Genomic DNA, 14,894 nt, shown 5'->3' with positions numbered 1-14,894 from the left:
ACGTAGTCTCTGACATCAAGGCACCAAGGCTCTCTTCCAGTTCACTAAGGCATAATTGATACAGTAAACAGTAATACCATTCAAGCTATATAAGGTCTATAGATAACTGTAGTCGCCGTTATCGCGGCTATGTCCACTATACAACGAGTGTTTCGAAGAAGAAATTTTATCCAATCGCCCAAAGGAGCCACCAAGTGGTAGCTCCCTCCCCACTAGCTCAACTCGTAGTGGCGACAGCGCGTATACAGTGACAAAATGAAGACATTAAATAATTAAGGAGTGTCGTGTCGCGTCATGATCCATCATAGCCTCGCCGGAGGCGCTACCCATCACTGAGACAAGTGACGAGTCAGAGGTAAGAACATGAACCTCTGAGGCTGTCCATAAAGAGATGCATATCTCTTAAGCCTTGTAGTCCTTGCCGGGCTTGTGGTAAGTAGGATAAGGCTGCTTGGTGACAGTCTTGGTGACAGTCTCGGTCTTGTACTTGGTGATGGCAGGCTTCCACTTGTACTTGGTGACGGTGTCGGTCTCGGTTTCCGTCTTTGTCTTGATGATAGGAGGCTTCCACTTTGTGATAGTGTCGGTCTTTGTCTTGGTGACATACTTGGTAACGGGCGGCTTCCACTTGGTGACGGTGTCGGTCTCGGTCTTGGTCACGTACTTTGTCACGGGGGGCTTCCACTTTGTGACATACTCGGTCTTGGTGACGGGAGGCTTCCACTTGTACTTTGTGACGGTCTCGGTCTCGTACTTGGTGACGGGGTATTTCTTAGTGACGGTCTCGGTCTTGGTGATCGGGGGCTTGTAGATGGGCTTGGTGACGGTGTGAGTGACTGTTGCGGTCACGGTCTTGGTCTTGGGGGGAGGTGGGTAGTGGTCGTTGTTGGGGTTGGGGCTGGCGAAGACCAGGGGAATTGAGATGAGAGGAGCGATGAAGGTTGAGAACTTCATGTTGGCGGCTGGAGCGAAGGTATGATGGAGATGTGGTGATGTTCTTGAAAGAGTGGTCAGGAGAGTTGAGCCAGTGGTTGAGCCTGAGTGAGTCTTGGAATGAGGAGATCACAGGGACTCTTTATACAAGTCATCTAAATACCAGTCGTTCACTTCTGCCGCCCAACCTCTCCCGATGAGTTGCTCAATTACTACATATTGCGAGATGCACATGCTCAATCGTATCATCAACCAAGTTGGCCCCACCTTCTCATCAACACCCAACCTCAATCCCGCTCGGCCGAATATTGAAAGGCGCTCTTGTTGAGTTGTTCAATATTCTCACCTCGACCTGCCAATCACAACAATCATGTTCAGCCATAAGCTCGTATCTGCCGGTCAGCTCGTGTTTATGCAGCCATGGACAAGTATTAATGCAGGTCGACAGCCTTTATTGACGCGGGACGGAAATATGGTTAAGCTCATCCGTTGTGGCGACTTTGCTATAAGTCAGCTTACCGGTTGACCGCTGGGCTTGGAGGGTTGCTTTGCATATCAGGCTATCTTATCAGACCGTCTCATTCGACGGGTGTAGAAACAAGCTCTGTACCATCTTAACAGTTTGAACTGTCGCGGGCTTGAACTTGCGTGAACTGCATACCAGATTGCGTGATCGCTAATCTTATCTACACGGGACGCTTTGACATCGTATTTATGATGGTGAAGCTTTAGTCTAAAGGCCGGTATTTTTAGCTACCAACGTTCTGGCCGTTTTGCGGGGGATTTACAGGTACCGGGCCTTAACGCGGAGGTGGTGGCTACACGACGTTGCACTCTGGGAGCCAAGAATAACAACAGCCATTTACCGGGCCAGCTGAATTCACGTCCCGTGATCCACACACTCACCAATTTCACCTCTTGGCACGTTATTTTCCGAGACACATCTGTAGGGTTTTCCGCTTTGAGAAGACTCCCAAAATCTTGTTTTGATAGCGTTACCTCGAAGGATCCAAGCTCACCTCCGTCCCAGCCTTACGTGAGTGTCAGAAACAAAGCAAAGGACCTTCACAGTCCAGACCTTGTAACACGTTGACCGGTCCTGTTGGGCTTACTGTGCATCTGCAAGCTTCAGGTCAGGCCCCGCGTTCCAAGAAAACTCCCGCCAATAGACTGTGACTGCTGACAACCTGTTATATGGGGATAGAGGGGAGTTGTCAGATTGCGCAATCGCAGGGGTGCAGTGATTGGCCAGCGAGGACAAGGTACCTGAGCCTACTGATGACCGATCAGGGCGATCAAGAAAACTCGATGACGCTAAAACGTAGTGACAACAATGTCTTGTTAGTAGTGGTTGCGGTTATGCATTGGACTATGTCAGAGATGAATCATAGAAGATGCCGGATATAACCCTCCGCTTCGAGGCAACAACGCATGAGAAGAGTAATGTCGCGAGAAATGTTACTAACCTCGTGCCGTGATGTTACCATCTGCGTGAGACATTGCTGGGCTTACTTTGGGCAGCCTTGCTGGCAATAATGGCGTCGGCTGCATCAATAGCCTTGACGTTGTGTGATAAATGTGATTGAGATACCAATTGGCTCGAAGTGGAATCCAATTGAAGCATTCATTGGCATAGCCAAGTTTGTGATCAACAGAGGCGTTTTTCGGCTGCATAAAATTGAAATGAACTGATGTGTTCACCCAGTGGCTGCCTTGGCAACCTGCAGCCTTCTTTCAAACCTGGACATTTATTTTCAGCTGTTGATAAGAACTCTTCAAAATGGCGTTTTGTCAATCTTGCGAGATAACGCTAATTCTTGCATCAATTGAACTTGCACGCAATGATTCGACGATGGGAGTGCCAACTAGCATATTCGCTGTTCACGGACAGCGATATCAATGCATAATATTGAATGTGTATCGATAAGATGATATGACGGCAATCTGTGACTAAGAGGTTGGCGGTCTTGATCCAAGCGACGTAGCATTGCATTTTCCCTATAGGGCTTTGTGCTTCACAGTGGCATGCTTCCTGCAGTGAGATGTATTACATTGGGTGTTGTGTTTGCTATTGCACTTAGCATTGCAGGATGGTGTTATAATAAGCTCTGAGATGGTTCGGGAGTGGCGGGACTAGCAGAAACGTGCACTGGTCAGAACGGTCATTTTGTAAGCGTCATTGGTGAGATTGTCAGACTGCGGTTCCCCTCATCTACCTGGACGTATAGAGGCTGCCCTGACGACAACTGATCTCTTCAAGATCTTTTCAAAGAATTTTATTTCAGAAAGACGTATTGAAATGGATTGGTAAGGCTCAGAATTGCTGTTGGAATGGTCTTCGTCCGATAGCACTCGTAGATGAATGCCATGAGCGGCAGAGAGCAGTACTGATCCTTGCAGCTTGGCGCATCAGATCACAACTCAGGTCATCCCAGCCATTGACGGTGACCAATCAAAGCTGCATTGACCTTCCGATGTCCCCGTAGACGGTCCATGCTCCTCGACTCTTGTTGTCTCCTAAAGCTTGTCTTCTCTTCTAGTCGTCGAGACTGCCACAAGAGGAAACGTCAAGAGGCTGTTCAATGGCCGTGGCGCGTGACTTGACTCTATAGGCATGCAACTTTTCACAATAGTGAGTAGCTACCCCAAAAATCGAGTCACATGATTGGTATACATTCTGACAGTAGTGTATTGTCAAGTGCGCCGACGGCGCAATATGTATTGCAAGGTATGTGAATGTTGATTACTAAGGAAATGTGAATGTCCTATCGAGCCATACTAGTCTGACATGATTTCCGACATCCGGTTCTTTGTAAGAGCTCTTTTGTGACCCATTATGAATACGATTATGAATGCGACTGGATGAATCTCTCCAATTCCTTCGAGATCCGTGACATATGCTTCTCGCTCCAATTACTTCGACCCCTCAAAACCCATTCGTGATCCAGAGACAATAGACAGTTCCGTATACGAGCTCTCAGCATCTAGAAGTTGTTAGTTTAAGAAGTCCCTTTGTCCTTTGACATTTCTTACCAAGCTTCGGGGTCTGATCGACAAACCACGGGAAGAAGTATCCAGGATGTAGAATGGTCTGCGACAAAGTCGCAATGAGAATCATGCTTCATCCATGTTGTTAGCAGTCCGTTTGGCCATGATATCAAGTGCAAGGCATTACTCACACAGACTCAAAGATGATGAAGGGGATTTGCTCTCTCATCAATTTGTTACCCCAACCGCCTCGCATCTCGGCAATGCGATACACGCAGCGGATATAAATCGCCATAAACGCAGTCGCAAGTCCTCCCAGGAATAATCGAAATCGGCGAGTCCGCCAAGCCTGGAGGGAGTTGCCCTCGAGAGGATTCGTAGCGAGAGCTCGCATTCTTCTGACGGAGAACAAAGTCGCCAGTATCGCAAAGATCGAAAGTGTCACCACTTGAAACGCAATGCCCGCCATCATGATATTGTTACCCATTTCGATCCTATCGTGGTCCGTCCTGAAATCAGAAGTCGCAGTGATACCGCCGCCAACAGCTTGCAATACCAATGATACAACATCGGCAGTGATGAAGATGATGGTGTACCACTTTGGCTCCAGCACAGACCACTTGGCTCCAAACAACGCAACGATATGTTTTAGCATGAGATATACAGCCGCGCTGTTGAATGCAGGGCCGATGATCAGACAGCAGATCTGCGCTTGGAAGGGGATCGCGTCGAATGGTCGAAAGTACATCCCCACGCGTCCAACGTACCCCAACAATTGGGCTAGGCAGCCCAAACTGAGAACAATGGCATAGGCGCGGATGCGGAAGCGAATGCCGAGGACGATGTTAGCAACGAATGCGATGCCGAAAACTACAGCTAAGAAGATGTTGCCGCCGAGATTAGGACGATAGCCATAGGTTGTGAGTTCGATAGGGCACTCTTTAGAGACGTGAGTGCAGATGAGTGGGTCTGACATCGTGAGGAGTGAAGTTGTTGACGAGAGACGAAAGAGTGAGGCAGCGCAAAATGTTGTGTTGAATTGGAATTTAGCATTTCATTGATTGAGATCTCAGCGCTTGCTTATATATCAATTCATTCCCATTTTCTACGACGCCCTTTGCGAAAATTCATCACATCTCGGTGTTTGACATGAATTATCTAAGTATAGACTTCATCTCTGATTGGTCAAAAGACCGAGCGTCGAAGAAAACAGTGATTGAAGTATGAGCTGAGGATCTAAAACGCGTCACCCAAATTAAGCATACGATAAAAGATTACGTTCCCCCTCTAGCTCTGATACTCTTCATCATCAATCTCATTGGCCAATGGCTCAGGCACCGAATCCTTCACTCGGTCTTTGTCTGAGCCTCCTTCAGCGCCGTAAGACGGGCTAATTCTAATTGGACACTGACCATTATCACCCCAGTTATCGCTCGGTCTTTGACTTTGCGCTAGCATCGTTTTGGAGATCATGACTCCCTGTCAACCTCGTGGGGAATGGGGCTGATTTGCTGATCCGTTTTTTATAACCCTTCGGTCTTTGCATTTTCTTGTCTTCTCGGTCTTCAACGAGCCAAGATGGTAGAGGCGGCTAAACCCAAGAGAACGAGGACCAATGTTAAACAGTCCAAGTTTGGCTGTTTCACCTGCAAGTATGACACGTGTTTTCTTGTTGCTGATGCACTGCTGACTCGTTCAGGGCTCGACGAATCAAGTGCGATGAAAGCAAACCGGCTTGTCAGCGCTGCTTGATCTCGAAGCGAGAATGCCAAGGGTATCCCCGAGGTGCACATCCAGACTCGGAAAGCACTACATCGACTACTTTATCACTCGTGTCCGCCTCTTCTTCGCCCTCAGACTCCTCATCACCATCGCCTACAGCAGTCATCTCAACGTTGAGATCGCTCGCTTTCAACCCATACTCCCTATCGAGTCCCTTTGTCGATCTCGGCTGTACGGTTCTGGTCCAAAGTCCCCGTCGTGCAAGAAACAACGTCGAGCAAACATTCTGGTCCCGCACCGTCCCCCAACTAGCCCAATCCATCCCATCCGTGCGTGCCGCCATCGAAGCGTTCGGCACATCCTACAGCGAATATGTCCTCAGAGGCACATCCTCACGACCTGGTTTCGAAACGACGAAGCGCTACTCACAGGCTTTGAGAATGGTGCAGCAAGACCTTGTCACCCTGCCGAACGGTCCCATTCCATGTGTCGTTGCGTGTTTGTTTCTCGGTTTTGTTGAAGCCTTGCAGCAGAGACTTAACAAGGCACTTGTGCATCTTCAGGGCACCTTCTCCCTCATGATGTCACTGACTGACAAACAACTTCTTACAGAGGTTGACACTGATAGTCTTGTGTTGCTCTTGAAGAAGCTTGATCTCCATGTCGCTACATATGCCGTATCACATCCCCCGAACCTTCCCATGAAGCCATTCGTTATGGGTGAGATATTGCAATCCTATCCGCCAGATGGCTCTCTATTCAAGATTCTACACTCGACCTACCATTTCACCGCCAAAGCCTTCCGATACAAGTACACCAGTCGCCGCACTATTCCACCAGAACTTCTTATAGAACAGGGGCGACAGCTTGCCAACTTGAAGCAATGGCTGTCACTCAACGAGGTTTCATCCACTTCCGATACCGAACAACACGAATCGCTGATTGTTCTCCGCTCCCAATGCCTCGCCGCGCTGATTAACGCAGCTACTATTCTCGAGCCACGTGAAACAGCCTACGACTGCTACGGCCCGGAGTTCGAAGAAATCATCACGTCAATTGGAGCCCTGTTATTGAGCAAAGGTCTCCGAGGTGCGCCAAGACGCGAGACCTCGGGCTGGCTACCGTCATTCGTGCCTGAAATGGGCATAATCCACCCATTGTATTTCACAGCAAAGAAATACAGAAGCCCGTTCTGGCGTCGCAAAGCCTTGACCCTCATACTGAAAAGCGGAAAGGAGGGCCCATGGTGCGCTGAGACGGAAGGGTCCTTGATAGCAGCCATCATCAACGCGGAAGAAGGGGCTTTCGATAAAGAGTCGCTCCATTTGGGACACACATTGGATCAAAGTCCCGCTTGTATACCAGAAGAGAAGAGATTCAGTCACGTCTGGGCGAGTGATCCCGAAGGCGAAAATGGGGAATGCACGCATTATACGAGAAAGAGATATACGAGGACCATGATGTACAGATGTCGGGATGTAGAAGCATATATGCGAGATAGAAAAGGACAGATCCCGAGAGGCATTCCCTGGGTGGACCCTGAGCTCTGTGAGATTGATACTGAGTGGTGGACTGAACTGGAGGAACCTTTAGAGATAATATTTTCAGTTAGAGAAGGGTCAACATGATCGCGAGGGAATATTTGATGATTTTAGTGATTCTCGTGGGAGTATAAGTGAGCTGAGTGAAATAACAAAGATTGAAGATTGGGGTCTACTATAGACACTGCAAGATGACAGATAACTACATGGCTATAACCTTACCCCAACCCTTTTCCGAGCCCAATCCAAAACCAAGAAATCAATCTTTGCGGTCATTTACTCCTTGAGACAAGTCTCCTCCTTCTCATTCAAAGTAGTAATAACCGCAGCCTCACAAAGCGCAAAACCAGCAGCCTCAAGGAACGTCGCAACACCAGCCGTCAGAACATCAACAGCGACAGCAGCCGTACCGCAGGCAAGAACCTCAGCTACGGCTATAGTGACAGCGTTGACACGACAGCGGTTACAGGCCTCGCTGCAGTTCCCCTCGTCGAGAAGAAGTCGTCCACGGCCTTGTCCGCCTTCAATGGCTTTGGCGGAGTCTTCGCGGGCTTGTTGGAGAGCGGCCTCATTGGCGGCGTTTTGGCGCTTGGTGGGGAGGGTGCCGGCCCAGGCGGAGGTGGTGAGGATGGTGGTGAGGATGATTGAGGCCTTCATGATGAATGCTGGTGGGAGGTTAGTTATGTGTAGGTGTATTATATTTTGGAGCAATACTTGTTTAAAAGGTTTTTAAGACCAGCTTGTTTTGAAGAATATAGGATGTATAATAGGAAAAAGAATCGTTGATATTGAGAAAGATGTTGAGTTAATGATGGCGATAGGATTGCTCTATATACAGAAACCAGTTGCGTGAACCATTGACAGACAGCCATTGAACAAGCATATCAAGAACTATATCTCTGGCGCCTAATTGTCAGAGAAATGACTACTCCCAAAGCATGCAGGAGTCAAATTGGCGAGTCATGAGATATTCCATTATCACGTCTCCGATCAGATCTTGAACCACCGGATTCTCCTTCACCCGTATCAACATTCCAAAAATGGTGTGCTTTCAGATTAAAGTTTACTACAAAATCTCACTATCAAGAGTCTCTAACATATCTGTAGAATATATCGCGCGAATGAAGTAATGGAATCGTGTATGAACTTTTGACAGCGGTTTTATTAACCTAATTCAGCTAACGCAGGTTAAGCTTAGAATTATGCATCGATGTGAAACCAACGGCACTGCGGTCTCATATAAACTTTAAATATTGGATTGGGAAATCTGGTTTAGTCATAATACTGCTGTTTCTTTATATATGCCAAGAATGGTTTCGGGGATCTTGGCAAGTTACCCCCCAAGTTCGCGATGCGTCAAAAGACATCTGCAAAGTCCATTCGCCAACGGCATTTATCTCTTGAGATCTGAGTATCCAGTAACTATCAGTTTAGGATCATTAGACTGCTAAGTTCGTAAAGAAGCAGGGAACTGGATTGACAAGGAATGAGTTCTAGGAGTCATGGGAAGAAAGCGATATAGTCATGAAACCTCCAGTAGACTAAACATGCTTTGAATATTCCTGCATATACTCACATTACTCACCTTCTCTTCAATCGCGAAGCCCTGGATCTACCTATATTGGCTTCAAGTTTGGTTAGTAAGCCTTGAAGGTAAATAGAGTTTTTCTAAGGTAAACGTGACACGGTCTCGGATTTAATACCTTCCGAACCTATAGCATAACAGCTGTTTTAGAACAATTTAGTCTCATTATCCCGAATTAGATTCTTTTTTAGGAATATAACGATATCACAAGACAACCTTTACTTGGAACCACGCGATGATAGTATTCAGATACCTCAACTCGAAATCGCGACGACATGGAATAACAGAGAAAATAAATTTTAAATGACTCGCCCGGCTGGTTTCAGACATGCAAAGAGTCTCTCGTTGAGGCAAAACCCTATTAACTATAGTCCTAGACTACTAGGTAATGAAAATTGTTGGTCAGCTTCTCGCCTTGAGTTAACTATAAGACTGGCCTGATTCTTCTACTACAATACCTCAACATCATTATCCAGCAACTCTCCATCTATATCCTCACCAGGTCAATTACTTATCCTTCAGGTTTAAAGAACCACAAATCAAGGTCAATACCTAATGCACTAAACTCATTTACTTAAGTCTAACATAGTAAAAGTCTATTTCACAAAAGTTAAGCGGGTCCTAGCAATATCATCACAATGAAGTTCTTCACCATCGCCCTTCTCTCCTCTGTTAGGTACGCATTCCCCATTCCTAATTGCACTACTCTCAATTACTGACATTCCAAATACAGCACTGTCATGGCTATCGACTGCTTCTGCGTTACCACTGATGACGATGTTGCCGCTGGCCGGCAGCCCCAGCGCAAGTTCAATCTCAGTGGTCGTTGCGAGGAACTCGGAGGAAAACCTAATCTCGAGTCGCGCACTTGTGAACTACTCCTGGATGCAGCGGCTTTTAAGGAAGTGGACTGTAGCATTGATTCTGGTGACAGAGTCCTTGTTCCCATTTGCTTTGCTTCCGTTCTCTAAATCTTGGACGTACTTGGAAATAAGGGATGCAATAGGAAGCTTCTGATAACTAGAGAATAACTATATGAATACACAACCTCATGACCTGAGTTACTGAGACTACTTAATACCTTGTGAAAGTCTACTTCTGCCAAAACAACAATCCATTTCCCTTCTTGGGAACCCTGATTACCCAATATGCTACTAACGCTGCAACGATATCAAACAGGATGAAAGCCCATAGCAGACCAAAGTTTCTCCATCTCTCACTGTAACGAATACTTAGAGTTCCAAGGTATATATCAGTTGACGCAATCGGACAGTAAAGGCAAGTCTGGTTTGATCCCGGGTTCGATAGCGCACCGCCTACCGCCTGGACGAGCTGTCCGACATACTCACCACAAGTGAGGTTCGCTGGAGTCTGGAACTGTAGAAACTCGATTTCTGAGCAGGTGACTTCTTGCTTACCGACACCATTCGAGATCATGGCACCAATCAGGTATGTCAAGGGGGAGACACGGTACATGAAGGTCCAGAATCCAGGGAGGCCAGAATACGGGACGAGAACACTATGCAAATGTTAGAAGATGTCAGAACAGATAAGAAGATATTAGAAGACAAAAATATCATGGAAATAGGTGACATACCCGCAGAACACAAGGGACATCATGAACAGGAACAAACCAAGCGTCGCTCCAACCTCAGCAGTTGGTGCCCCAGCGACAGACATATGCGAGAAAGTCCCCTCATACACCATAAAAGCCCACGTCAACACAAACATGAACGCCCCTCGCTCATGCTGCGTATCCGTAATGCGGCCATTGTCATACATACCAACGAGAAAGTAGAACGGGAGGTAGACTGCCAAAGATGCCACAGAGTTCCAAGCCATTTCGATGACTGTGTTGGCGAGGATAAGGTTATACCAAGCATAAGTTTTGGACGACCTTTCACGGCCTTCGTACAGCGTGCGTTGGGTGACGAAGCCGGGCATGGTTTGGTAGGTTAGGAATGCGAAGATTACGAGAAGCATGAAGATCGAGAACAGTTGGTTCTGGAGACCTTGAAGAGACAGCGGGGAGTTCTGGAAAGAGAGGCCGATGAAGAGACTCTGAGATATGTCAGTAAATGCTTGTGAATGGTGGGTAGCTGACTTGCCGTGATGAAGCAAAGAGATAGTTTCGAGTAGATGTAGGTCGGCGTCCGCCAGTATTGCTGGGCAACACGCTGAGTGCAAGCCAAGAACTGCCGTGAGACAGATGCAGCGTAAGAGGTATCCTCTGTGTCTGCTTCGCTAGAAACATGTGTCGAATGAGTCAGGTTGTCAAGGTCCTTCTGCACACCGTGGAACTCAGAACTCGACTTCCACGTCTCGGCCCAGTCTCGATCCGTATGAGCACCCGGTGCAGCACCTATAACGTGCAGCATCCACTCAGCAGGATTCTCCTCTGATCGGCAAGGTACAGCACCACGCTTCTCAAAGTATCCTGTCAGACCAGCGGCATTGTCACCAATGTCGCCAAAGTACACAGTCCTGCCACCTTTTGCCAGTAGTAAGAGTCGGTCAAATTGCTGAAAGATGATGCCGGACGGTTGGTGAATGGTGCACAGGATAGCTAGTCCATGGTCCGCTAGCTTCTTGAGAAGGGATACGATTGCCCATGCTGTTTGACTGTCGAGGCCAGAGGTAGGTTCGTCAAGGAAGATGAGGGCTTCGGGTTTGGCGACTAGTTCGACACCAATGGAAAGTCTCTTCCTTTGCTCTACGTTGAGACCTGATTTGTTAGTCGTCTGCAACAGCTAGGGTTGGCAGAGTGACATACCTTTACCCGGCACACCTATGACAGCATCTGCATAAGGACCCATCTCCAATAAGTTGATCACCTTTTCAACATAGTCAATCTTGTCGTGCATTGAAATAGCAGTCGGCCGTCTGAGAACTGCACTGAAACGGAGGGCCTCCCGAACGGTAGATGTCTCGAGGTGAATGTCCTGCTGCTGGACGTATCCCGTGGTCCTCTGGAATGACTTGCCGCGCGGTAGTCCATTCACAAGGATATCTCCCGTGATGACTCCCATGGTGACCCGATCAGCTAACACATCGAGGAGCGTGGTCTTGCCGGCTCCGGTGGCACCCTATGAATGTTAGCCCGTGTCTATGCTCAGTGCAAACCACCCAAATAAAAACATAAGACTGTGAAAGAGGATGCTAAGGTAAACTCAGTAAAGAGTCACCTAAGCTTAGGCTAGGTTGCCTAACTCTCTTCATCACTTAGGATCAAGGCCCTAAGTTTTCTTGCCTCCCCTGCCACTTACCATTAAAGCAGTCAGCTTTCCTGGCTGGACCCAACCATTAACGTCCGAGAGAATCCGGCGCGTCTCTCCTTTGACCTTTACATCATAGCAGACATTCCTCCAGCAAAAGGTAGAAGAACTTGATGGTTTTTCAGTCGGTGGGTGGACCGTGTCGTCGCTCGTCGCTCTTGGAGGCTGGAAATCTGAACTGACAGCTTCTTCATCTGATGCCTCTTTGCGTTGAGGCTTCTGACCCTTGCGGAATACCAGGATCTCACCTTTCGAAGCTTCTGATGAGAAGTACTCCGCCGCAAGGAGATAGGTGAAGGTAAAGAAGATGATGAAAGCGATTAGGATTCCGTAGTTCCTAACCTGGTTAGCGGTGTCTAAAGAACAAATGTCATAACGTACCTCCAAAGATGCGAGTACTGGTATTTGTAAACAGTCCCAATAAAGAAGTCACCGTCGATATAATCACGACCTGGCAGGGCACCCGCAACGGAGCAAGTCTGTTGCATCGAGTCGATGTTTTCGTACCCCGGACCAGAAGGTATCATTGTCTGGCATCCAAAAGACCTACCCGAGAACTCATTCGCTACCAGAGATTCGTAAGCGTAAGCGATTGGGTTGACGTAGTTAATCCATCTAAGCCAACCCTTCATACTGCGAATCGGGAGGACGAATCCAGCGTAGATGACCAAGCCGATGATAAAGATGGCAGCGGGGACGAGGGCTTGATGGACTGTCTTGGACGACTGGGCGATGGTGCGAAGGATCATTGACATTGTCATGGTAGTGGTGAAGCCAAAGAGGAGAAAAATGAAGAAGGCTGAGGCATCGCGACGGAGGTGCACCATGAAGTAGAGCGGGATGTTAAAAGCGAGTGTCGAGATGATCTTGGATGGTAAGTCGCAGATGATGGAAGAGACAGACTCGGAAAGAGGGCGGTATAAAGCGTATCTTGCGTGTTTCTCGACAATCGGCCGTTGAACATAGAGAGCCAGGATCTAAACAATTGTCAGTAGGAACAAGAAAGTTGAAGTAGCTAACATACTTCCAGAGCACTGCTAAGGCCATTGAACAAGATAGCGAAGAAGATCACCGATGCTCGTTGGTTCATAACCTCAGCCGTGCTAGGTAGGTTGAAGTAAACACTGCCAAGAACAAGTGACATGACAAAATTGACTGCAATAGTAACAACGAAGAAGGTCTTATCACCGAGAAGTCTCTTGACACCTCGACCAATACACAACTGGATCTGCATCGGAATCGAGATGGTAAAAGGGCTTTTGTCAGATCTGTAAAAGAAGTCAATATCTAAGCACCTCAGTGATAGAAGGTTACGTACGTAAATTTAGCCTTCTGAGTCCTTCTGATACCCTTCAGCATCTCAACTTGTTTACCGTCAAGAGGATACTGGATCTCAAATGCAGCGACATCACCGAGAAGCGAAGCCCTGCGCTGACTCATTCTCCACTCATCGGCGAACTCATCGGGACTGCGAGGAACTTTATTCTCAAAGCCAGGTCTCACGATCCGTTCATCGGGGTTTGTAAGGGAGGTTAAGAAGTCGGCGGTTGTTTGGCGTGGAGGGCATTCGAAGCCCATCGTGGTAAAGTATCTTGTTGCTTCGCTCCCTGGGCCGAAGAAGATCTGGCGGCCTTCGTAGAGGAGTAGAACCTTATCGAATTCCTGGGTAGACCATTAGTAGTGAGGAGGGCAGGGAATTGGGGGGACACTTGCATCATACGCTGCCTGGCTAGCCTGATACATCGCAACAACCGCACTCGCACCACCAAGCTTCGTTCCAAGCCTCAATTTCCTCACAAACTCCAACGCTGTCGCACTATCCAACCCCCTCGTGCTATTATCCCAGCATTGAATAGCGCTCTGGTTCAGAATCGCCTCTGCAATACTAACCCTCTTTCTCTCACCGCCACTAACACCTCTAACAAAGTCATCTCCTACTTTGGTATTAAGCGTGTTGGAGATACCAAACATGGCCATCACAGCATCTCTCATGTGTTCAGCGTAGACGTGACGGGATATGTTGGCGACGATATGTTGGGGCGTGCGGGCGAGGGCGGCGAAGAGGAGGGTATCGCCGACGGTTAATTGCGGGAAGTGAATGTCTGTTTCGGCTTGATAGATTACTTCTCCTCTGAAGTTGCGGTGCATTAGATCCCAGGGGATACCTAGAAGGTTAGACAATGCGTGACAGGATGGATGGGGAGGGTACCTTGGTAGTTGAACTCGGATGAGTCATCGAGATGTAATCCGTGAGTATGTCCAGCGATTGTCTTGAGAAGCGTAGAGACACCACTGTACTTTTATGTCAGAATCACAATAGTGGCTAAAATCGTTGATGACATACCTGCCCGGACGACCCAACACAAGAAGCAACTCTCCACTCTTAACAAGCCCATCAAAATCAGAGATAATCTTGACCTTCTGCTTCCTCTTCGCAAACCAATCAAGCGCAGCAAGGGGACTTCTCCAAATAACATTGAAGACATCTTTCTGAAACTCAGTCGGATCTCTGAATCCATGCACACTAAGATTGCGCCAGGATACACCAGCTGTATACCGCGGATGCTTACTCGGGTCTTTGGAAAAGGCGTGAAGCAAGGCCTTGACCCATGATTCTGGTTGGAAGTCTGGGGATTTGGGGTCAAGGCGGGAGTCTTGGGCGAGGAACGGGTTGATGTTGGTTGAGAGGGCTGAGAATGTACGGGTTAGAGAGAATGTGCGGGCGAGTTGGAGGACGGGCTCGGTGGTTTCTTCGACGGTTGTGTCGGCCTCTGTGTCTTGGGGGGTTGAGGGGGGCGTGCGCTCATGCATTTTGACGGAGCAGCAAGTAAGAAATAGATTGAACGAGTG

General features: G+C 48.0%; 5 protein-coding genes across 5 annotated transcripts; 1 reads left to right on the top strand and 4 right to left on the bottom strand.

Moving 5' to 3' along the window:
• Nucleotides 1–402: 402 nt before the first annotated feature.
• On the bottom strand, nucleotides 403–954 carry FMAN_15106 (uncharacterized protein; the record flags this gene model as incomplete). The annotated part of the gene is made up of 1 exon (XM_041822555.1): nucleotides 403–954. One exon carries the CDS (start codon nucleotides 952–954, stop codon nucleotides 403–405), a length of 552 nt encoding a protein of 183 aa, XP_041688224.1.
• Nucleotides 955–3,846: 2,892 nt separating this feature from the next.
• Nucleotides 3,847–4,897, bottom strand: FMAN_15107 (uncharacterized protein; the record flags this gene model as incomplete). Its single annotated transcript, XM_041822554.1, has 3 exons — nucleotides 3,847–3,917; nucleotides 3,967–4,052; nucleotides 4,113–4,897. The coding sequence occupies 3 exons, from the start codon at nucleotides 4,895–4,897 to the stop codon at nucleotides 3,847–3,849; spliced, it is 942 nt and encodes a 313-aa protein (XP_041688223.1).
• A 602-nt stretch (nucleotides 4,898–5,499) lies between these two features.
• Nucleotides 5,500–7,271, top strand: FMAN_15108 (uncharacterized protein; the record flags this gene model as incomplete). The annotated part of the gene is made up of 2 exons (XM_041822553.1): nucleotides 5,500–5,573; nucleotides 5,621–7,271. The coding sequence occupies 2 exons, from the start codon at nucleotides 5,500–5,502 to the stop codon at nucleotides 7,269–7,271; spliced, it is 1,725 nt and encodes a 574-aa protein (XP_041688222.1).
• A 189-nt stretch (nucleotides 7,272–7,460) lies between these two features.
• Nucleotides 7,461–7,841, bottom strand: FMAN_15109 (uncharacterized protein; the record flags this gene model as incomplete). Its single annotated transcript, XM_041822552.1, has 1 exon — nucleotides 7,461–7,841. The coding sequence occupies one exon, from the start codon at nucleotides 7,839–7,841 to the stop codon at nucleotides 7,461–7,463; it is 381 nt and encodes a 126-aa protein (XP_041688221.1).
• Nucleotides 7,842–9,861: 2,020 nt separating this feature from the next.
• Nucleotides 9,862–14,855, bottom strand: FMAN_15110 (putative ABC1 transport protein; the record flags this gene model as incomplete). The annotated part of the gene is made up of 11 exons (XM_041822551.1): nucleotides 9,862–10,288; nucleotides 10,367–10,830; nucleotides 10,878–11,494; nucleotides 11,543–11,855; nucleotides 12,036–12,381; nucleotides 12,426–13,021; nucleotides 13,069–13,312; nucleotides 13,363–13,706; nucleotides 13,758–14,209; nucleotides 14,254–14,336; nucleotides 14,389–14,855. 11 exons carry the CDS (start codon nucleotides 14,853–14,855, stop codon nucleotides 9,862–9,864), a joined length of 4,353 nt encoding a protein of 1,450 aa, XP_041688220.1.
• Between the last annotated feature and the right edge of the window lie 39 nt (nucleotides 14,856–14,894).

The sequence above is a fragment of the Fusarium mangiferae genome (assembly GCF_900044065.1).
Source record: "Fusarium mangiferae strain MRC7560 genome assembly, contig: FMAN_scaffold014, whole genome shotgun sequence".
Taxonomy (NCBI): Eukaryota; Fungi; Ascomycota; class Sordariomycetes; order Hypocreales; family Nectriaceae; genus Fusarium; species Fusarium mangiferae.
This window is presented reverse-complemented; position numbering and strand designations above follow the sequence as displayed.